Genomic DNA, 20,069 nt, shown 5'->3' with positions numbered 1-20,069 from the left:
AGCCATGTGAAGAAGCTGCTTGCTGCTGCAAGCTCCACACTGCCTTGGTGACGCACCTCCTGCACACGGGACTGCAGTGAGAGCAGCAGCATGGGATTGTGCCCCTCAAAGCAGCAGCATGTGCAGGGGGCATGTCACCAGGGCAGTGAGGAGCTTGCAGCAGTGAGCAGTTTCTCTATGCAGCCCCGCTGTTCCCTGCCGTGCCAGGTTGCTCCCACTGGACTCTGGAGGCCCCAGGGGAGGGCAGCAGGGAGGGAGCCTGAGCCTGCAGCCCATGCCTGCCCTATTCACACATCTTGGGGGGTGTGGGTCCCTCTGCCCCCCTCAGAAGTATGCACAGTGGCAGGGAGCCAGCACCCCCCTACCCCTGCAGCAGGGGGGAGTGGGTGCTGCAGACCAGGGTTCACAGCCCTGGCAGCTGGGGGCCTTCTCCTTCAGGGCTGGAGGAGCAGGGGCTGTGGGTGGGGAGTGCGGGACACCAGGAAGGCTGTGGGAAGGGAGCAAGAGCCACAAGCAGGGCTAGAATTCTGATTTGAGAAGTGGTCCACCTTCAAACTAAAAATGTCATCACTGCATGTAGAACATCCTTGACAAACTTAACTGACTGCTTGGAAGTACAGTGAGACTGAGGAGACAACAAGTGCATGCTCAAACACACATCCTATGACCCACACCTTGACTATGAAAACACCAGCAATGAATGAACTGTTATGATGTATATTCAGTCAGTTCTTGTGCATACTGCATGCAGTACTGCATACTGTACACTTATAAAGAATGGACTATCATACTTTAATCAAGCTCTTCATGCATCGTAAGAGGGCATCATCATTGTTTATATCCCCTTAAGAAACTAAGTAATCATCTTAATGCCAGATGAAATTAATGAAGGAATTAATGCAGATCTGGGACCCAAGTCAGGTGGTCACCTGTTCCACACTGAGAAAGAACTACCTTTATTCTGGGTGATATTAAAAATATTTTAGTTTAACAGTAATGTATCAGGTTTATAGTTTAGCCCATATTTAGAATATAGGGGACAATTCTATAAAAGATGAGACCAGTTTTATAAGATAAGACATGGGCATGTCTAAGTAAGCAAATACAGAATCACAGAAAAATGTGGCTGTGAAGAGACCTCAGGATCATCTAGACAAACTCCCCGACCAAGACAGAATCTTCCTTATCTGAACCATCCCAGTCTAACCTGTTCTTAAAAGTTTCCAGGGACAGAGCCTTCTCTAGGTAATCTGTTCCAGTGTTACTTACCCCAGTATTGGATATTAGGAAGAACTTTCTTAATCTAAAGAGCCCTTGCTGCAATTTAAGACAACTGTGCTTTGTCGTGTCTCCTGAGACCACAGAAAACAGTCTAACACGATTCTCTTTATAACCACCCTTCATGTACTTGTAGACTGTAATCAAATCTCCCTTCAGTCTTCTCTTCTCCAGACTTAATAATCCCAATTCTTCTACCTTTTCTTAAAAATCACATTTCCCCTAGAACTCAATAATCCTTTTGATTGCTGTCCTCTGGACTCCTCAGTTTGTCCACAGACCTTTTCAAATAAACCATCTATAAACCATGCTCCTGCAACTTAACTGAAAGATAGCTTTGCTTTACTGAGATGACAATGTTCTTTTTGGCAAGCTACTCTTCACTTGGAAGAGCTCATAAGGCAAAGTCTGGAGACAGTGTGACAGACCAGTGGCTTAATCAAAGTATTAAAAAGTTTCTGTTTATTAACTTGGAAAAAAGAAACATGTGGAGATATAGTGCCATATCCAGTCCCTTTCTGCATTCACTGCTACTGGTAATTTAGTGATCCTACTGATAACAAGTCCCTGAAACTGAATATACGAATTAGTAAAAATCAACAGGAACAGAAAGCACTGTTCTTCATTAAGCAATCTGTTTCTATCCTTACAATCTGTCAATTTCATATATAATAAGATGCAGTAAGTGTAAAAGTTCAAACTGATGAGAACAATATAAGCTTACAGGGCTAGGAATGGAATCTGGATCCAAGCGTTTTGGCGGGGGTGGTGGTCCAGGCTGACTCCCATAATTGGGTGTTCCTGGATAAGCCCCTCCGTAGTTTGGTTGTGAACCTCTCACCTGTCCAAAGGAACCTGAAAAGAAACACCACATTGAAAACGTGTCCAGTACTTAATACTTCCTTGCTAAACTTTAACTACATTTCCTATAGAACATCTTAACCCAAAAAGGGACAGCTAACATCCAACTAATAAAGGTTAAACAGATTTGTCACAATGATTCATCAGTAATCTGTCCATCTCTAGCAAGCTCTTCAAGGTTTAAAGTGAGTGACGTAACTTCTTTAGAAACCCATCTGAGAGATGGGAAGAACTGGTTCTTCATGGGTTCATGTATTTGGAAAATAATATTACCAAGACGTTAGATCCAATAAAGGACTGTCAAAATTCAAGTTGTGCTTCAGATCCAGCTAATAGAAAACTATGAGCAAAGTAACCACATATCCCCATGCAAAACCCATAAACACACTGAAGTAAAAGCAGACAATTTTGTCAGTCAGCTTTGGGCTGTCCAAAATTATAACAGGAGAGTTCTCATTTCTGCTAATTTAAGTGGTTTTATGACTATACATGATTATTCCATTGCGTTACAACCTACGAACTTCACTTCGTCAACCTACTGGATACAAAAAAAATCATACAGACTTTGGATTTAGGACACGTTATAAGCTGCTTAACATCCGACTCCCCAGGTACCTCTCCACTATTTACCAGCTATTCCCCCTTCCCTCACCCCCTGCAACCTCTCTTACCCACTGACTCCTTAATTTACATCTTCACTGACTGGCTTTCTTGCATGCATACCAGCCTCTGGCTTCTTTACTATTCATTCCATCCAGGAAGAGCACACACCAACTGCAGATGCTCTCTCAGCCTGATGAAGGGTATTTGTACCCAAAAGCTTGCAAAGATTTTTTCCAACTATTTGAGTTGGTTTAATAAAAAATATCAGGTTTACCCAAAGAACCTTGTCTGCCTATGTCCTTAGACCAGTGGTCACCAACCAGTGGATCTCAATCTACCGGTAGATCTCGGAGCCTCTTGGAGTTGATCTGAGGCTGGGGTGGGGAACCAAGTGGCTGTGCGCATGCACACGCGTGGACCAGCAAAGCTTGTTAGTCCATGGGGGAGGGAAGGGGTAGGGGTAGATCGAGGACCCCATGATGAGGGACAGTGCCAGAGAGGCAGGAGCAGGGGTAAGTTGAGTGGGACTGACCTACTAGGGAGGCATGCTCCCAAATAATTTTCTTTCCCTCAATCTGCACTCCCCGCTTTCCACCCCACAGACTTACCTGCTGGGTTGGGAAGGGGGGAGGCAGCAGCACATGGTACATCTTGGGTTGCTTTACCAAAGGTGATCTCCTACTTAAACAGATTGGAGACCACTGCCTTAAACCAACATGGCTACAACCTATACCCCTAAAACCTTTAACAAAACACTCTTCTGCTGCAAAAGATAGGACCACATGGACATCTGGTTACAAAATTCAGGGCTGTGCCAAACAGCGTTTTTAGAGTCAGTAATGAAATGGCCAGTAGACAAAGACCTCTAATCCAGGAGATTCTAAATAGGTAATAAGGCTGTGCAAAATGGTTGTGTTTTGATTCAGTTTAGGATTCAGTTCTTTCAGAGGACGACGACTCATTTCAGTGTTTCGGATCACCGTCCTGTTTCGTTTCCACCTAATCTCCTCCAAATCTGTTTCAAATGCGCTCCAAGCTTCGCACAGCCCTACAAGGCCAGGCAGAGCTTGGGGCCCCAAGGGGTAGCAGGACAGGGCTGTGGGTGGCTCGTCCAGGGGGAAGGAGAGGGCCACTGCCCTACATGCAGGTGAGGAGACCTCCATGTGGACATCTGATCCCCATCACGCTGGGTCGCAGGGTAGGGAAGCAGTGCAGAGTGGCAATCAAGCCTGCTGGTCCCTGCTGTGTGGGGCAGGCAGTGGCAGCAAGGAGACCCTGATGTGGATCTCTGCTCCCTGCAGAGCCAGGTCAAGTGGCAGGGCAGCAGCATACAGCTGTTTCCCTGCAAGCCTGGCTCCAAAACTCTGAGATTTTCCAAAACATTTCCAAAACGTTTCGGATGCCTTGTTTCGTTTCGGAGATGTTTCTGAGCCTTCCATTTCGATTCGGATTCAGTATTTTGGGCGCTGAAATGGCCTGAATCTCTTTCAAAATGAAACAGCTATCGAAATTTCGCACAGCCCTAATAGCCAATTCACTTATAATATTGTACAACATTGCATGGGGACAGAGTACTACTTCCTGATCCTCGCAGCTAACTACAAACATTTATGGTTACAAAATTATCCAGAGTCATTTTTTTCAGCGTCAGCAAGCATTATGAATAATAGCAAATTTATCCATAGAACCCATGTGAGATAGTAAAACGTTTTACTGGGGGGGGGGGGGGGGGTTGTTGTTAGATGCCTGCTTTCTGCTTTATATTTACTTAAGATAACTGAAAGATTAACATTTCACTGATTCAGACCAGCCATGAGTTTGCATCAAGTATAGAAGGTACACTGGATTGACTTACCATTCTGTTGTATTTGGTATCCTGGCTGGGAAGGATGTGTGGGAGGTGGTGGTGGTCCTTGGAGGCCAGTCATCGGAGGCCCAGGATGGGGCCCTGACATGGCTTGCTGAGGTGGTGGTGGTGAGGACAAGTGATTTGGCTGGGATGCAGGTAATCCAGCTAAAGCCTGTCCAGATAATGGTGGGCTTTGCATTGTTGACGGTCTTGGGGCCCCTGTGGTAGAAGGATAATTGGAAGGTCCAATCCCTGTAGAAGAGGGAGGTGGGGCATAGCCAGGGCCTTGACTAGGGAGGCGCTGCATTGACAGTGGTAGACCAGAAAAAGCTGGCTGTGCTAAGGGAACACCCTGAGACAGGCTGGTAGGAGGCAATCCATGGGTCATACTAGCAGGAGGAGGTCCTTGGCTTGAAGAGTAAGGTGTATAGAGACCAGATCCTGTCGCAGTGAAGCTTCCTGAGGCTGGGGAAACCGATGTTGAGGGACCTGGCAAAGAAATCAAATTGTTGTGACTAGTTCCTTTCATATTCTAAAATACAAATCAATCCAACTTGGAGTCAATGAGAAAACATACAAAATCCTAAACTCTACCCCACCTGGAATGCTACATCAAACCTCCTCAGCCTGTCAAACTATGATCTCTTCCTAAATACAGACAAAAACTCCCCTTAAACTCCCTTCTCAATGTCAGGTAAGGGGAGAGGAGGGAAGTTAAGCTTCTACAAAGAATTTGAATTTTTATAGCTCCTTTTCTCCCATGGACTCCAAAAGGACAAAAAAGGAAAAAGAAAAAGTTACACAAAACATTTTCTTTCCACTGATCTTTCTTGTATCAAACAAGACAGACTGGTAAATGCTCTGGGTCTTAATATGTACCAGAGACACATTTAAAAAGGGTGGCAGGTTGTTTTTAACTTCAAGTCTTTGCTTGCACTGAAATGGATAATTCTGTCCTGCCTTACACCACATTATTTTCAGTAGAAAATTTGAGAAAGACTGCTATTATCAAGTGTATACAGTAGAACCTGTATATTTCTCACTTGTTTACTTAAAAATAGAAAGTGCAACTAGGCTACAGTATGAAACAGGCTTAGCAACATTTAATTTTTTCAAGATAATTCAGAAGTTAACTGCTACAGAAAGCCATTTGCCCACAGCAAACATTCAATTCCACTGCTATGCTCAATTTTTTCTACATTGACAATACTAAGTTAAACTCCAGTGACAGCACTGAAACAGACTACCCAGGTTTACCATTTTTTTCTGCTGAACTCTTCTACTGTTGATCTATTTGGGAATGCCCAATGAAACTATTCAGTGCAGGATAATGGAATATTTCATCATCATGTTGTTCATACCAATTTCAGAACTGACAGCCTGCATAAAAGCTTTTCCTTTTTCTATAACAAGCTCTCACAAGCAGTGCCAATATATGCAGAATTTATATCACTACTCATGAAGTGATCTGTTTCTGATTCTGCAAGGCTTTTATCCAGCTAGACAGGTTACAGCTATCATCTACGGCCTCAGAAACCACTTATCACCAACTGCAACAGGCTCAGAGCTATGTTTTCTCCAATTCACTTTCCATTACTGAGAAATATCTACCATTTAACACAGTAGCAAAATGTTCAAAGAATCGCAACAGCCTATCAGAAGCAAGTCACTGCGATGCTAGAATGGCTCTGCTAGACCAAAAGCAGTTACATGCATACACAACCATCCATGCCAAGGAAACTCACCATAGCCCAGTCCAGCTGGGGGAGCAGCTGAGGTTGGAACACTGCCTATTGTCATTCTTGCCATGTGATTGGTCAGCTGCTGTGCACTCGTTGGAGAAGGACCATATTGCTGGAATGAAGATAGTTGGCTAATAGATGTGGGTGTGGAGCCTGGTATAAAAGGCTGAGACACAGACGGCCTACAAGGAAAAAGGAGAGAAAGATGTCATTTGAATCCCCTGTTATACGGGCAAGTAAAACGTTCTATGCTTTGCTGAACAGAACAGTTTGTAAACATCAGCTCAGTCTCAAGCTCCCTCAAATCTAAAAACTAACCAGTGTGGCCATAAAGTCTGAGAAACAGTTGCAACTACCACACGTCTTTCAATATTATGCAATGCTTTTGCCGTAAGAAAATCCATCATTTCTTACAATGCAAATGCTCTTACATCACTGCACGGACAGACAGTGTACTTTTGTTTAATTTCATGTAAAGTGCCGCAGGGTACTGGAAGCCCTTCTGGAGAGTGGAGAGCAGAGCAGCAGTGTGTTTTGTGCTATTTAGAAACATGTCCCTTATTTCCTAAAACATTCCAGAAAGGACACAATGAACTCTAGAGGGGTATTCAACTCTAGAGGGGTGTTAAAAGTTCCTTTTCAGAAAGGACACAAAACCCCTCTAGAGGGGTACTAAAAGTTACTCCAGTTAGGATGCAAGAATGATATATTTAACAGAAAGATAAGCTCGTACTAAAATAGGAATTAAATAACCACTACATAACCATACAGAAAGGTACAATTATACACCCTGGTGATCTTCAAAAAGCGTCTTGACACCCAACTTGCTGGGGTCATCCTAGCAGTCTTTCCTGCCCAAGCACAGGGGGGCTGGACCCAATGATCTGTAAAGGTCCCTTCTAGCCCCTAACAACTATGAAACCAACAGGCTGAGTCTGAACACTCCTGTGGGAAATAGTTTTGTGACAATCCAAAAACTGTAATAAAGGTTTGAGAGAGGAGGTATGGATAGGTCAGCAGGAACCACTGATATTTACCATGATTCCTTTACTGCTCTAGTTTGGGCTTTATCCAATCATGTTTTTCCCATGAGCTTTTCAGAGGCAGAGAATAAGATTTTCTAACATTCTCCATACAATGTAGTGGTACCTCTATGTCAACATCATAATGGCAGAAACTTCCTATGACTGATACTAAACAAATCTACTCTGGGGGGAAAAAAAAAGAATGCATAGCTTGCTTTAGACTCCACACAAATCCATGTATTCTTACCATGTAAGGAAGATGTCAAAAGAAAGGAAAAAGGCTAGGGGTGCACCGACAGAGATTTTTGGGGCTGATACCAATAGCCGATTTTTAAGGAGGCATATTGGCCGATACCAATCCGATTTTCGATACAGCTGCGCCCAGCTGGTAAGTCTGTTGTGATGGGGGGGGGAGGGAAGGGGCATGGTGGGAGGGTCAGATCAGGTGAGGGAGGAGTGGGGCTGGGGCAAGCGCTGCCCAGCTGGGGTTGGGAGGGTGTAGGACAGAGCCGCGGCTCCTCTGGGAGGCGTGGGAAGGGGGGTGGTTCCCACTGCTGCACACCACTCATCTGGCAGCTTGTCTGGGAGGACATTTGGGGGGGGGGTGCCCTCGAATCTGTGCAGGGCAGGGCAGGCTCTTTCTGGCAGGGGGGACTGCGCTTGGACCGGGCGACAGCACTTGGGGGGGGGCTGCAGCTACCCCAAAATTTGCTGTAGACCCACCGCCCCCCTCCCAGCACCCCTGTCGTCTATCCTAAGCACAGTACCACCCTGCTGGAAAGAGCCCCCTCCATGCAGATCTGGAGGCACCCCCCCCCCACATATATCCTGCCGGACTAGCGCTGGGAGCAGCGGCGGGAGCTGTCTGACTAGCTGCTGGAAGAGCAGTGTGCAGCAGTGGGAGCTGCCACCCCACCGGACAAGCTGCAGCTCTGTTCCACACCCACCCTGCCCCAGCTGGGCAGCGCTTGCCCCAGCTTTTCCTCACCATGGGGGCCTTGATCTGCGCCCCATGCACCTTCTGTCCCCACTCCCCTTCCACCACACCAGACTTAAGAGCTGCACACGCAACTCTCCAAGCTGCCAGGCTGTGCTCCTTGCTGCCTATGTGCTGCACAGCAGCTGCACGCATGCATGGGTCATTTATCAGGCAAATTATTGGCCACATCAGGCCAATTCTGGATACAGACAACTTTCTTTTTATTAGTGACAATCCAATATCAGACCAATGCTTCTGTGCACCTCTAGAAAAGGCTGTTAAAGCCAAAAATATTTGCTAACATTTTTTAAAAGTTATAAACAACTGCAACATTGCAATGCCTAATGAAATAAGGTTGGGAGAGAGAAGCTTCTCCACAAAGTTCAGTGACTTGTTTCTCTCACTGGTTAGATCAAGTTCAAACATCCACACTTATAAACAAATAAGAGACTGCCAACAGACAATGACTCTGGACAGTAACTAACTTAAATTTACATTTAAACCCTTGCAATGAGTAGAATATTGATTTCCCCTCTCTTTTCAAGGATTAGGAGTGAGAATATTCACTGGCCACTGTTGAAACTAGTTGGCTCAGAGCTTGAACCCCTTCTTAGTACGTGGAACTCTTTCAATATGGTCTGCATTGTGTGTTCCTTATAACAATCATAAAGATTGGGTTACTCATGAATCTTAGACAATTAAGAACCCTCAGGTGTGGAAAAAGAAACAGATTCTACATTTTGGTAATTAGTTTAATAAAATTCTCTCTCACAAATACTATACTACTCTACAGGAGTACACAAAAATTGTGTCCAGACTTTCAGAGTTGTCCAGAAAGTCCCAGTCATACTGAGGATGTGGGGAGAAGGAAAGGAAAAAAACCACATGGGGGGGCTTACCTCCTGCGAAGAGTCTACTCACGGATTGATTTCATCGATATTTTTATAACATCCCTTTTATACAGTTTCACAGCAAGCACTTAAACAAAATCTATACTCATGTAAACCTTCTTTGCTCCAAGACATGAAGGGAGAGACCAGCAATGATGAAATCTTTGGGACAGGTGGATAAGCAATGAAGTGACTTAAGCTGTTCAGAAGTACCTTTGCATCTGGACTGCTGAGGCTGGAATCCCATTCTGTACATCTCCTTGCCCAAACTGATTATACGCTGGCTGGCCAACAGGAAGAGGTGCTCCAGAAGTCGGAGGGGGAGCACCAGAGGTTGGAGGTGTTCTTAACGGACCTAAATATACATAGAGAGAAACTGCATAATTATTCACAGACAAGTTATCCCCAAATGCCAAGGAAAAAAAATAGATTTGCCAATTATTGCACTACATTTGCACATGGGAACTATGCCTACTCTCAACTTCCACCATTGGTAAAGCATCTGTGCAACTACAAGGTTGCAACAGAGTAAGTAGTAGTGTTCACAGCACACCAGAACATTTATTCAATATGGTCTCGTCCTACTCAGAGCAGATGCAAGATGATGTGGCTAAATATCAATGGTAGAAGTCCCAAGAGTCATGAATGCTCTCTGCCATATCATCTTCCTTTCAGTAGCTGTTATTAAATAACACCCTGTATGCTATTTTAAAGCCCAGCTAAGGAAAGTTTATGTAGAACCTAATGTTGATTTCAGGTCAACTTCTCGACATACAAAATTACAGAATTACATTAGCCAAAAAGCTTTAAATGATATTCTAACACTCTTTCTTTTAAGAGCATAATTGGAGCCACTATTGCCAGATGGGTTTGTCTAATTCCATCTAGTCCAGGGGTTGGCAATTATTTGGGCCCAAGGGCCACATAGGGATCTTTGATGAACCGTCACAGGCCAGGTCAGCACTCTGCACCCCACCCCAGCACAATAACTCATCAAAACTCCCTATTGGGCTTTTTTTTATTAGGCAGACAGGGAGCAGTGTTTGGGATTGGGATGGACAGGCAAGGCTGGGATTATGGGGTTGGGTCACGGGGCAGTGACAGCTCAGGGCCGGGACCTGGGCCAAGCCATGATCCACTCCTGCACATCCCATGGGGGTAGGGTGTATAAGGGAAGGTAAGTCTACAAGTGTGTGCGGGGGGCTGAGAGGAGGAGAAGGAAGCCTGCCTGGGTGCCATGCGCCCATCAGCTTTGCTCTGGCTCCAGCCAGGGTACAACTTCTGATGGGGTTGTTCCTGGTGTGGCTGCAGCCAGCCAGGTGCTGCTCTGCTCCCCTTGCCTCCAGCAGCCGCTCTTCCTCCCACTCCTGCCCTTGCTGCATTGCTCCAGGTGGGCAGGAGGAAAGCTTCAGCCAGGCAGCTTCTGTGGAGGCAAGGGGAGGAGAGCAGCACTGGGAACAGCCCCACTGGAAGTTGCAGCTGCTGGCTGGGGCCTGGGCTGGCAGGTGGGGAGTATGGCACAGGCTGCCCCAGCAGGAGTGGGTGCAGCTCAACCCCATGTGGAGCACTGTGGGGGCAGTTGCAGGCCAGATCCAGTCAGCTGGAGGGCTGTATTTTGCTCACCCCTGATCTAGTACAACAGTGCCAATACCAGATACTTCATGGGCATTTTGGCATTTTCCTGCAGTGGACAGTTATGAAAGAAACTGCCACAGGGGAACATGTTTCTCAATTGCAGGCAATGGGTTTACATCCACAAATATACAGGTTTCTTTTGTTCCTTATACATTTTTATCACATCTGCTACAGCCTTGAACTTAGATATATCAAGTGGGAATAAGTTCCAGGTGCTAATTATGCTTGGTCTGCATAAGTATTTCCCTTCATCAATTGAAAATGAGTTTCTTTAAGTATCAGATTGATTTTCCCTTAGTTCTTATATTAGGAGACAAGGGCACAAGATTTGCTTTCTATATCACTCATCTTGTATATACTTCCATCATGTCTAATTCTTATTTGTCTCCACTCAAAATGTTATAACATTTCCCATCTCATACACAAGTTTCTCCATTCCTCTAAGTATTTATTTTCCTATTTCTGAGCTTCTTTTCTGCTATGCCTTTCTGATAGGGACAAGAACTTGTCTATTTGCATTTAATTTCACGTAACATACATTAAGTAGCTGGGAGAAGTGGGGGTCAAGTCCTTCCCTGTGACACAATCCAGGCCCGCACAAACTTTTATGCATTATGGGATACAACTTTAGGCTGAGCCTTTATCCTATGGCAGATTGATTTAAATCATCAAGTAGAAAGCCCCTATTTAAAGTCAATTTTAATCAGCCTCTCTGTTTGTACTTCAGCTACTTTTTCTAGAAATGCACATTTTTACTAGTTGAAAGCTAATAAATCATGTAAATTTATAACTAAATAGAGTCTTTGCACTTGATATGGTATATCTTTCCGCTAAGAGCTTGCACTATAATTACATTTAAGCAATTTTGCACCTTAATATTTTCAGATACTTCTACATTTTAAATGTTAGTGTCTTAAAGTGGAAAATAATACATTGCTCATTTACTAATTAACTTTTTTACTTATGGTGGGTATTAAGTATCTGTGTGAAAAATATGAACAAGACCACCCAGGATGATCCCAAGGAGACTGTATACAACACCTCCTGCAGTTAAAGCACAGGTCCTAACACTTGCTATGACTCTGCTAGTTTCTTTCACCCAGTAGAACAGATGCTGGGTCCCCACCAGGACCAAGCCCTTAACACAGTCCCTGACCTACTATGCTGTATTTACAAAGCTTGCCCCAAGAAGCTGGATGTTTTCACATAATTCATTCTTTCTATAGAAAAGAGTCTGAGACTCAGGGTTGGATAGAGGTTTATAGCTTCAGTATATATTTTTATTTAAAGTGATTTAAGAAATTAAGTAGAATTTTTAGCCAATTCTGAATTCGATTCAGATGTCTTTTTAAACATTTTTAAATTATAAACTTAAATTTAATCTAAAATTCCTATTTACATAAAATCTGTGGTCTTCCTCCCCCCACTCTAGGATTGGCTCTAACTCATGAGGTAGTACTCTACAGGAGTACACAAAATAATTGATGTCTTAACTTTCAAACTTGTTCAGAAAGTTTCAGTCATACTGGAAGAGAAAGGTAGTCAGCCTGCTGTTGTTGCAGATTAACATACATAAACACAGTAAGCTAAATTTTCACAGATGATTTAATTTTGGCCAGCAAAAGCAGAACCCTGGCCCCTTCTACAAATGCTAGTTGCAAAAACATTTCCTTAAATTCCTCCACAAAGCTATTGGAAAAGATTTAGTTAAAAAAACCAAACAAACAACTACAGACCTGCTGATCAATCACTATAAGCACTGCTACTTATTATTGGGAGATAAATACCCCAAGCTCAGGAGGAACACTTAAACTTCAGCCAAGAATACTGTCCTTACATACTGCAGACCTCATGATGGAAGCAGCCTATATTAAGAGCATTACCCAGCTGCATTCATCTCTGTGAAAGAGTTTTAGTCAGGATTTGCACTAACTTCTGACCTCCTGCTATCCTAAATTAACTAAACAGAGAAACAGCTAGTGCCTGATTTAATCTTTCCAAGATTTTAAGCTTGGTTTTGGGAAAGGAAAAAAAAGTTTCTTACAAGGTAAGCTTTTTTCAATTTTATACCATGCCTTGCACTATTTGGAAGATATCCTTAAGCTTCATCTCCCTGGAATCAAATAACTGTGATAATCTTAGCTCTCGTTTAAAAAAAAAAAAAATAGATTCAAGTTCTTGTAGATACAAAAAAAAAAAAAAAAAGAGCCAATGAGAACCATGATAGACCAATTAAGATTGTCAAGTCAGTCTGCAAAATATATTAGAACTGTATACTGCAAATAAGCTGGCACTGGGGATTTCCTAGTAGGACTGTGGCTTCATATCTATGCATTTCTGAGTGATGGCAGCATACAGAGCAGAGAGAATGCCACTCACCTCCACCTGAAATTAAAGTTTCATGTAGCCAAGTCCATGAAACGAAGTACCTTGATCAGTGTGTGAATTTAACATGTCACAAACCACTTTTTTTCACCCACTTCAAGAGAATTTTTTCACCCACTTCAAGAAATACAAAGCCACATAAACACTCCCGCAGTGAGCACACCATTTACCTATGAAGTTAGGTGCAAGAGAAGAAGTGTCAGAGTTGAGAGAAACAGGAGAGCCCTTCGAAGGCAACCCCAAAGAAGGAAAGTAACCTGGAAAGACAGAACACAACCAGTAAGTCAAACCTGAGAAACATCACTTAGAGGTTAAATTGACAAGCTCAGCTGGAGTCTGCTAGATGTAGGGCAGAGATGCACATAAGAGCCACAGTGTATTTATCATGCCCTGTATCTGCTACAATCTATTTCAAGGGTATCAAACTCATCATCAGGCCCTGCAAGGACCAGGACAGGGAGCGTGTTGCCTGTGGCATGCTGGCTGAACCTGGTGCTGCAGGCAGCACAGGGGAAGGGAGGGAATCAGTCCATGGCACTGTATGCAGCCTGCACCCCAGAACCCCTGTGCCACAGGCAGCACTGGGTCCAGGCCATGCACCGCATGCTTCACAGGGCCCTATGATGCTTGTGGCGCTGCAGAGAGCATATGGGATCCAGGGCACAGGCTGCATGTGGCACTGTGGACCAACCTCCTGTGCTGCCCAGGTCAATTGGCAGTACCCCATATCTACTCTGTACCACTGTTCTACTGTCTGGAAATCTATAATACCAGTGAGCACAATGAGCCATTCATACTTAACTAGGATTGAGCCCTTCCCACATCAAGGATGCCAGCAACCTAAGTCACTCCTATGAAATATCTGCACCAGCTCAGTTCACATGAGCTTTTCCCACCCCCCAAATTTCATTATCATGCGGCTGTTAGTGCATTACTGGTTGAGCAGTATCATGCTTCTATTTCCAAATGTGGCAAATGCTAATGGGATGGCATCTTTTATTCCATAGATTCATAGATGTTAGGGTCAGAAGGGACCTCAATAGATCGAGTCCGACCCCCTGCATAGGCAGGAAAGAGTGCTGGGTCTAGATGACCCCAGCTAGATGCATATCCAACCTCATCTTGAAGACCCCCAGGGTAGGGGAGAGCACCACCTCCCTTGGGAGCCCGTTTCAGACCTTGGCCACTAACTGTGAAGAAGTTCTTCCTAATGTCCAGTCTAAATCTGCTCTCTGCTAGCTTGTGGCCATTATTTCTTGTAACCCCCGGGGGCGCCCTGGTGAATAAAACCTCACCAATTCCCTTCTGTGCCCCCGTGATGAATTTATAAGCAGCCACAAGGTCGCCTCTCAACTTTCTCTTGCGGAGGCTGAAAAGGTCCAGGTTCTCTAGTCTCTCCTCACAGGGCTTGGTCTGCAAACCCTTAACCATATGAATAGCCCTTCTCTGGACCCTCTCCAGGTTATCCGCATCCCTCTTGAAGTGTGGTGCCCAGAACTGCACGTGGTATTCCAACTGCAGTCTGCCAATGCCCGATAGAGGGGAAGTATGACCTCTTTGGATCTGTTCGTCATGCATCTGCTGATGCACGATGAAGTGCCATTAGCTTTTCTGATGGCTTTGTCACACTGCCGACTCATGTTCATCTTGGAGTCCACTAGGACTCCAAGATCCCTTTCCATTTCCATGCCACCCAGCAGGTCATTCCCTAGGCTGTAGGTGTGCTGGACATTTTTCCTCCCTAGGTGCAGCACTTTGCATTTCTCCTTGTTGAACTGCATTTTGTTGTTTTCTGCCCACTTGTCCAACCTATCCAGGTCTGCTTGCAGCTGTTCCCTGCCCTTCGGTGTGTCCACTTCTCCCCATAGCTTTGTGCCATCCGCAAACTTGGACAGAGTACACTACACTCCCTCGTCCAAATCGCTGATGAAGACATTAAAGAGTATCGGTCCAAGGACTGAGCCCTGCAGGACCCCACAGCCCACACTATTCCTTCCAGGTCGAAACCGACCCATCCACCATGACTCTCTAGGTGCGACCCTCTAGCCAATTTGCCACCCACCGGACTGTGTAGTCACCTCTAGCCAACTAGAACTGCTGCTGCCACAAAACCAGACTGGAAAATGGTATCCCCTCATGGGCATGGCATTTACTAGCCCTCAGGATCTCTGCTCTCTTTTTTAAAATATACTCCCCTTACAAATATGTGGGAATTCTGATGTTGTGTTGAAAGCTCACTCTTTTCTGCACCTCCCCTCCAAATTTCTGCCTACACCTTCCAATTTTAACCTAGATTCTTTTTCTCTATATCAGAGGTCAGCAACCTATAGCCCATGGGCTCATTTCAGCCCAAAAAGCAATTGGCTTGGGCCTGTGAAGCCAAAACATCTGTGGTAATTCAGCAGCAGGACATCTGCAGCAATTCTACAACAGGCTGACACTAAGGGTGTGGACTGTCAGCTCACCTTCAGAGCTAGCTATCTCCATTAAAGTGGCCCACTGCTCCAAAAGGTTGCTCACTCTTGTACTACATACCAGTGATACTCAACCTTGCAGTCCCCTGATGAGTGGCACTGGGCCAGTCTGAAGACTGGGTCACTTGGGTTGGTGCCTACAGGGCTGGGCTCTGCAGCACCTACAATAAGGCCGGGTCTGATCTAGCACACAGGGTTATGCTACCAGGCCAGCCAAGTTCCCTATGGGTCCAGAAGTCTGGCAGCAGGGAAGCAACAATTAATGCTGCCACCACTTCCCTGCTACCAAATTTCTGGACCTATGGGGAGCCCAGTGGGCCAGATGACACAACAAATCCTATTATCCTTACATGAGAGACACACCTGTAAGTAGTGGAGGGGAGGAGAGATGACAGAGTAGCTGGAAGCTGGCCAACTCCAGATTATGCAAGCAGCAGAGAAAGGGAGAAGTCACCAAGAAAGCCACCCTCTCTTGAATCCTTCCCAAATTGCCTCCATTTAGAACAATGGATGTTCAAAACAGTACATATTTGTGAGGTCATTGACAATAGAAACAAAGATAAAATATTGAGACCCAAAGTTTCACAGCAATTCTTTCTTTATTTATATTCACTATTCCACATACTGAGCTCCCCAAAGTCTGTTGCACGTTTGTGTTTCCCTCCAACATCACATATCCAGAAGATACTGAGAAAGAACTCCACTTACAGCTGTTGTGTTAATACTCAGCATCTTATTTTTGTTATACTTTCCCCAGTTTCACATGCATGCTAAAGAGAAATACCAAATTTCATGCTTGTGCCTAAGTGCTAAGCTGATACTTTTAGAAGACCAAAGCCTCAAGTTTACCTGCTGAAATGATGTAGGCAGTCAAATTATCCTCATTCCTTCATGCCATCCTATTAACATGCTGTGCTATGACCTGAAAGGATTGCCTCAAAGGGTGAGGTGTGTGAAATGGGTCCTTTTAATCACTTGAATTGTTCATTTAAATCACTGGCCTCTGACTGACATACCAAAGGTACACATAAGATACTACTGTGCAATATGGACAAACTAGCCAATTGCCGGTCAAGAATGACAGAGGAGGAGGGGCGAGTGGGGATGGAGCGCCACCACCACTGCACTCCACCCCGTGGCGCCACTGCCTCCCAGGGATGGGGTGGGGGGGAAGCTTGCATGCAGCAGCCACAGCCACCACCCAGAGCCCCACACTGTCACTGCTGTGCACCCAGCCATGCACAACCTCCTCCCCCTGGCTCTCCTCCCTCCTGGCTGTTGTCAGGGCCCAGTGGCAGTGGGGCACCACCACTGTGCCCCCCCTCCCCTTCCCTCCCTGCCGGCTTTTGTCAGCACCCGGCAGCAGCAGTGAAGCCAGAGCTGGGGGGTGGGGGAGGGCGAGCGCTGTACCACCAAGACCCCACGCTGCCACCTCCAAGAAGCAGGGCTGGGGAAAGGGGGGGGGGGGGGGGGGAAGAGAACGATGGCCTAGCCTTGCGCCCCCACTCCATCCCCTTCATCATGACAGCACTCCACTGTCCCAGTCCATCCCCACTGTCACCTGATGTGACTGATGGAAGGGTAGGGAGGAGATGGAGCACAGCCACCTAGCACCCCCCAGTGTCACCATACCACCTCTGGCCTTGTGCGCCCTCCACCCCCAAATCCAGCCACATGCGCCAGAGCAGCTGGGGGGGGGAAGCGACGGTGAGGTCAGTGCTGAGCTGCCAGCACCCCATGCTGCCACTGCCTCCAAGGAGCAGGGCCACTGGCCTCTCCACCCTGTTCTGGCCCCTCAGTCCCCGATGTCATGGTGGCACTCTGCTGTGCCTCTGTGCCGGGCACTCTGATTGGTTGTCTTGGCAGTCAATCACAATGCTGACAAACAACAAATTAGGGTGTGAATAAAGCATTACGGACAGACAGACTAAAAACTAAAGTTTTTATTATATTAGAATATCTGCCAGACAAACGCTCATTTCATTCAACCAATGAACCATATGACAACACCTGTTGTCAGGCACGGTTGGACAGAGCCTGTTTGAATTTATGACTCTCAAACATCAAGCTCCACATAGAATTAAGTCTACTCCTTAGCATTTCCTTCAGCTCTAAAGTACACTAACATTGTTACTGCCAGGGAAATCAAAACAGACCCTAACAGAGAAAGGTAAATATACGATCCATTACTGGGCTTGAAGTTCTATATAGTTTTAGTCATTTTTGTAGTATCAGGCAGAATGATACTTTTCCATTTCACTTCATGAACACAGACATCAACAGTTGGGAATACTGTATTTACTTGATTCTAAAATAAGGTTTCTCCCCTATTTAATATGGAGAAAGAATTCCCTCATGTTGGAATTGAATATGAGGCAATGGATAGGTGGGGGGGGGGAGGGGGGGGGGGGGGGGGGGGGGGGGAGACAGGGCCACAGCTGCTGCTTCCTTTGTACCCGCTACCACCTCTCCTCCCTCTTGCTGCTTCTACCCTCCTCCCCCTACCAGACTCCAGCTCAACCTTGCTCTGGTGCCAGCAAGCTCTGTCCCCTGCTGCAGCCTGTGGAGCTGGCACCACTGCTACGTGGCTGGTTGAGACTGTGCTCTGTGCCCCAAGCTGCAGTGGGGACAGAGCCTGCTGGCACTACAGCAAGGCTAAGTGGGGCAAGGGTAGGCAGCCAGAAGAAGCCGAAGGCTACAGAGAGGCAGAAGTGGTACAGGAGAGAAACAAGGAGAAAAGGGCAGACAGCAGAGGGCAGGCTGCTTGTTCCTGCCACCCCCTGCTGCCTCCATACTGCCACATACCCCCTACCACATGCCCTCCACTGCCTAGAGCAGGGGTGGGCAAAATACAGCCCGTAAGCCAGATCCGGCCCACAGGGCCCCTAAAAATTTTGAAAATTAATATTTCTCTTTGTTTCCTGACAAAAATGACAAGAACCACGGAGAGTAGGACCCAGGGGAAGCCCAACAGGCTCCTGCAACAGCAAGGCCCGCCCGGCCCCGTTCCCCTAGCTGGTAGCCCCAGCAGGGGCTTCTGGCCTCGGACCACAGTGTGGGAGCGGAGCCTCGGTGCAGGGGGAAGCGAAGGAGCTGGTGCGGAGCGCAGGGAAAAGCGGCCCCTTGCCCACCCTGTGGCCAGCACTCCCTGCTGCAGCCACTCATATCCCGTGCAGGGCTGTCCTGAGCAGGCATAGGCAGCCCCACGTGGGCTGCGAGTGGCTGCAGCGCTGGGCACGGGGTGGGCAAGGGGCCGCTATTCCCTCACGCTCAGCACCAGCTTGTAACCCGTCCCCGCTGCCAGCCTGGGCCCTACGCTGACTCCAGGCTCACGCAGGTGCATGGGTCCCATACCAGTGTCCCGGGGTCAGTGCTGGCAGGGCCCACGGCAGGGCAACAGGAGTACAGGGTGCCGGCCAGCAGGGGTTCTATGAAGCCAGGCCAGCTCCCTACTCTCCCTGCTGGTGCAGCCCAGTCCGGCCCCACAGACCCCTGCCAGCCTGCAACCTGCTTTGGGCCCTGAGACATTGGTCCCAAGGTGGTGACCAAGGGGCAGGGCACCGCTAAGTATGTGGTCCTTGACCGCTTGCCAAAACTGGGTAAGCGGCCCTCCACCTGAAATAACTGCCTGTACCTGGCCAAGAGGGACTGGAGCCAGAGCAAAAGGGGGAAAGGGAGAGGAAAACAGGGAGGTGCAGGGGGCAGAAGGTGGGGTGAGTAGGCTGCAGGTCCCCTCCCCCCCAGTCCTGCAGTCTCCCCTTTGCTCCGCCTGGCCATGCACCCCCTTCCCCACTAAATGAGCAATTTTGGCAAGGTGGCAACTTGGCTCCAGCTTCAAACCTGAGCCCAGGGCCAAAACCAGAACAGAGCTGCCACCTGCCCTGGGCCAGTATTCAAATTTAAGACAAGATTTTTCTCCTTCCTCATGATGACTGGGGGACGGCACAGACGGGGACAGGGGACAATCTCAGAGTTGAATAAATACAGCATTGAAGGAATTCCTTTAAAAGGAGAACTATTAAAATTATTACAAAATGACCACTTCTCTACTGGCCATTTCATGGGCATTTAATATTAAACCGGAGAAACTAGCTCCACTACACATCTGCCACCTGCATACTTCTCTCCCTGAAGGATGAGAGCATCTCACAGACCCTTTCTATACCTATAAATGAAGCAAATCTCAGCTGCAAGCCTGTTATAGCTTTTAACTGCCCTCAAGCCAATTTCAGCAGGGAAACTGTCATGCTTACCTGTTCCCAGAGTATGTGGCCAGGGAAGTAGAAAAAACAAGGAATAACATAGCCTTCAAAATGTTTAAAAACATCTGTCCCCAGTGAAATGGACA

At 46.5% G+C, this 20,069-nt stretch overlaps 1 protein-coding gene across 4 annotated transcripts in view; it reads right to left on the bottom strand.

Annotated features, from left to right (window-relative positions):
- SEC24C (SEC24 homolog C, COPII coat complex component) overlaps positions 1-20,069 on the bottom strand; it is a 60,081-nt gene that overhangs the window by 31,243 nt on the left and 8,769 nt on the right. For 2 of the 4 annotated variants that reach the window (XM_006262955.4, XM_006262956.4), the window contains exons 3-7: positions 13,418-13,504; positions 9,441-9,582; positions 6,337-6,515; positions 4,598-5,080; positions 2,003-2,133 (exon numbers count right to left, since the gene is read on the bottom strand). In XM_006262955.4, the coding sequence (XP_006263017.1) occupies positions 2,003-2,133; positions 4,598-5,080; positions 6,337-6,515; positions 9,441-9,582; positions 13,418-13,504 (1,022 nt within the window). The remainder of the gene's footprint in view (positions 1-2,002; positions 2,134-4,597; positions 5,081-6,336; positions 6,516-9,440; positions 9,583-13,417; positions 13,505-20,069) is intronic. The other 2 variants (XM_006262957.4, XM_006262958.4) reach the window with 1 other exon arrangement.

The sequence above is a fragment of the Alligator mississippiensis genome, chromosome 6, assembly GCF_030867095.1.
Source record: "Alligator mississippiensis isolate rAllMis1 chromosome 6, rAllMis1, whole genome shotgun sequence".
Classification (NCBI taxonomy): Eukaryota; Metazoa; Chordata; order Crocodylia; family Alligatoridae; genus Alligator; species Alligator mississippiensis.
Note: the sequence above shows the minus strand (reverse complement) of the source record. Positions and strands in the feature narration are given on the sequence as shown.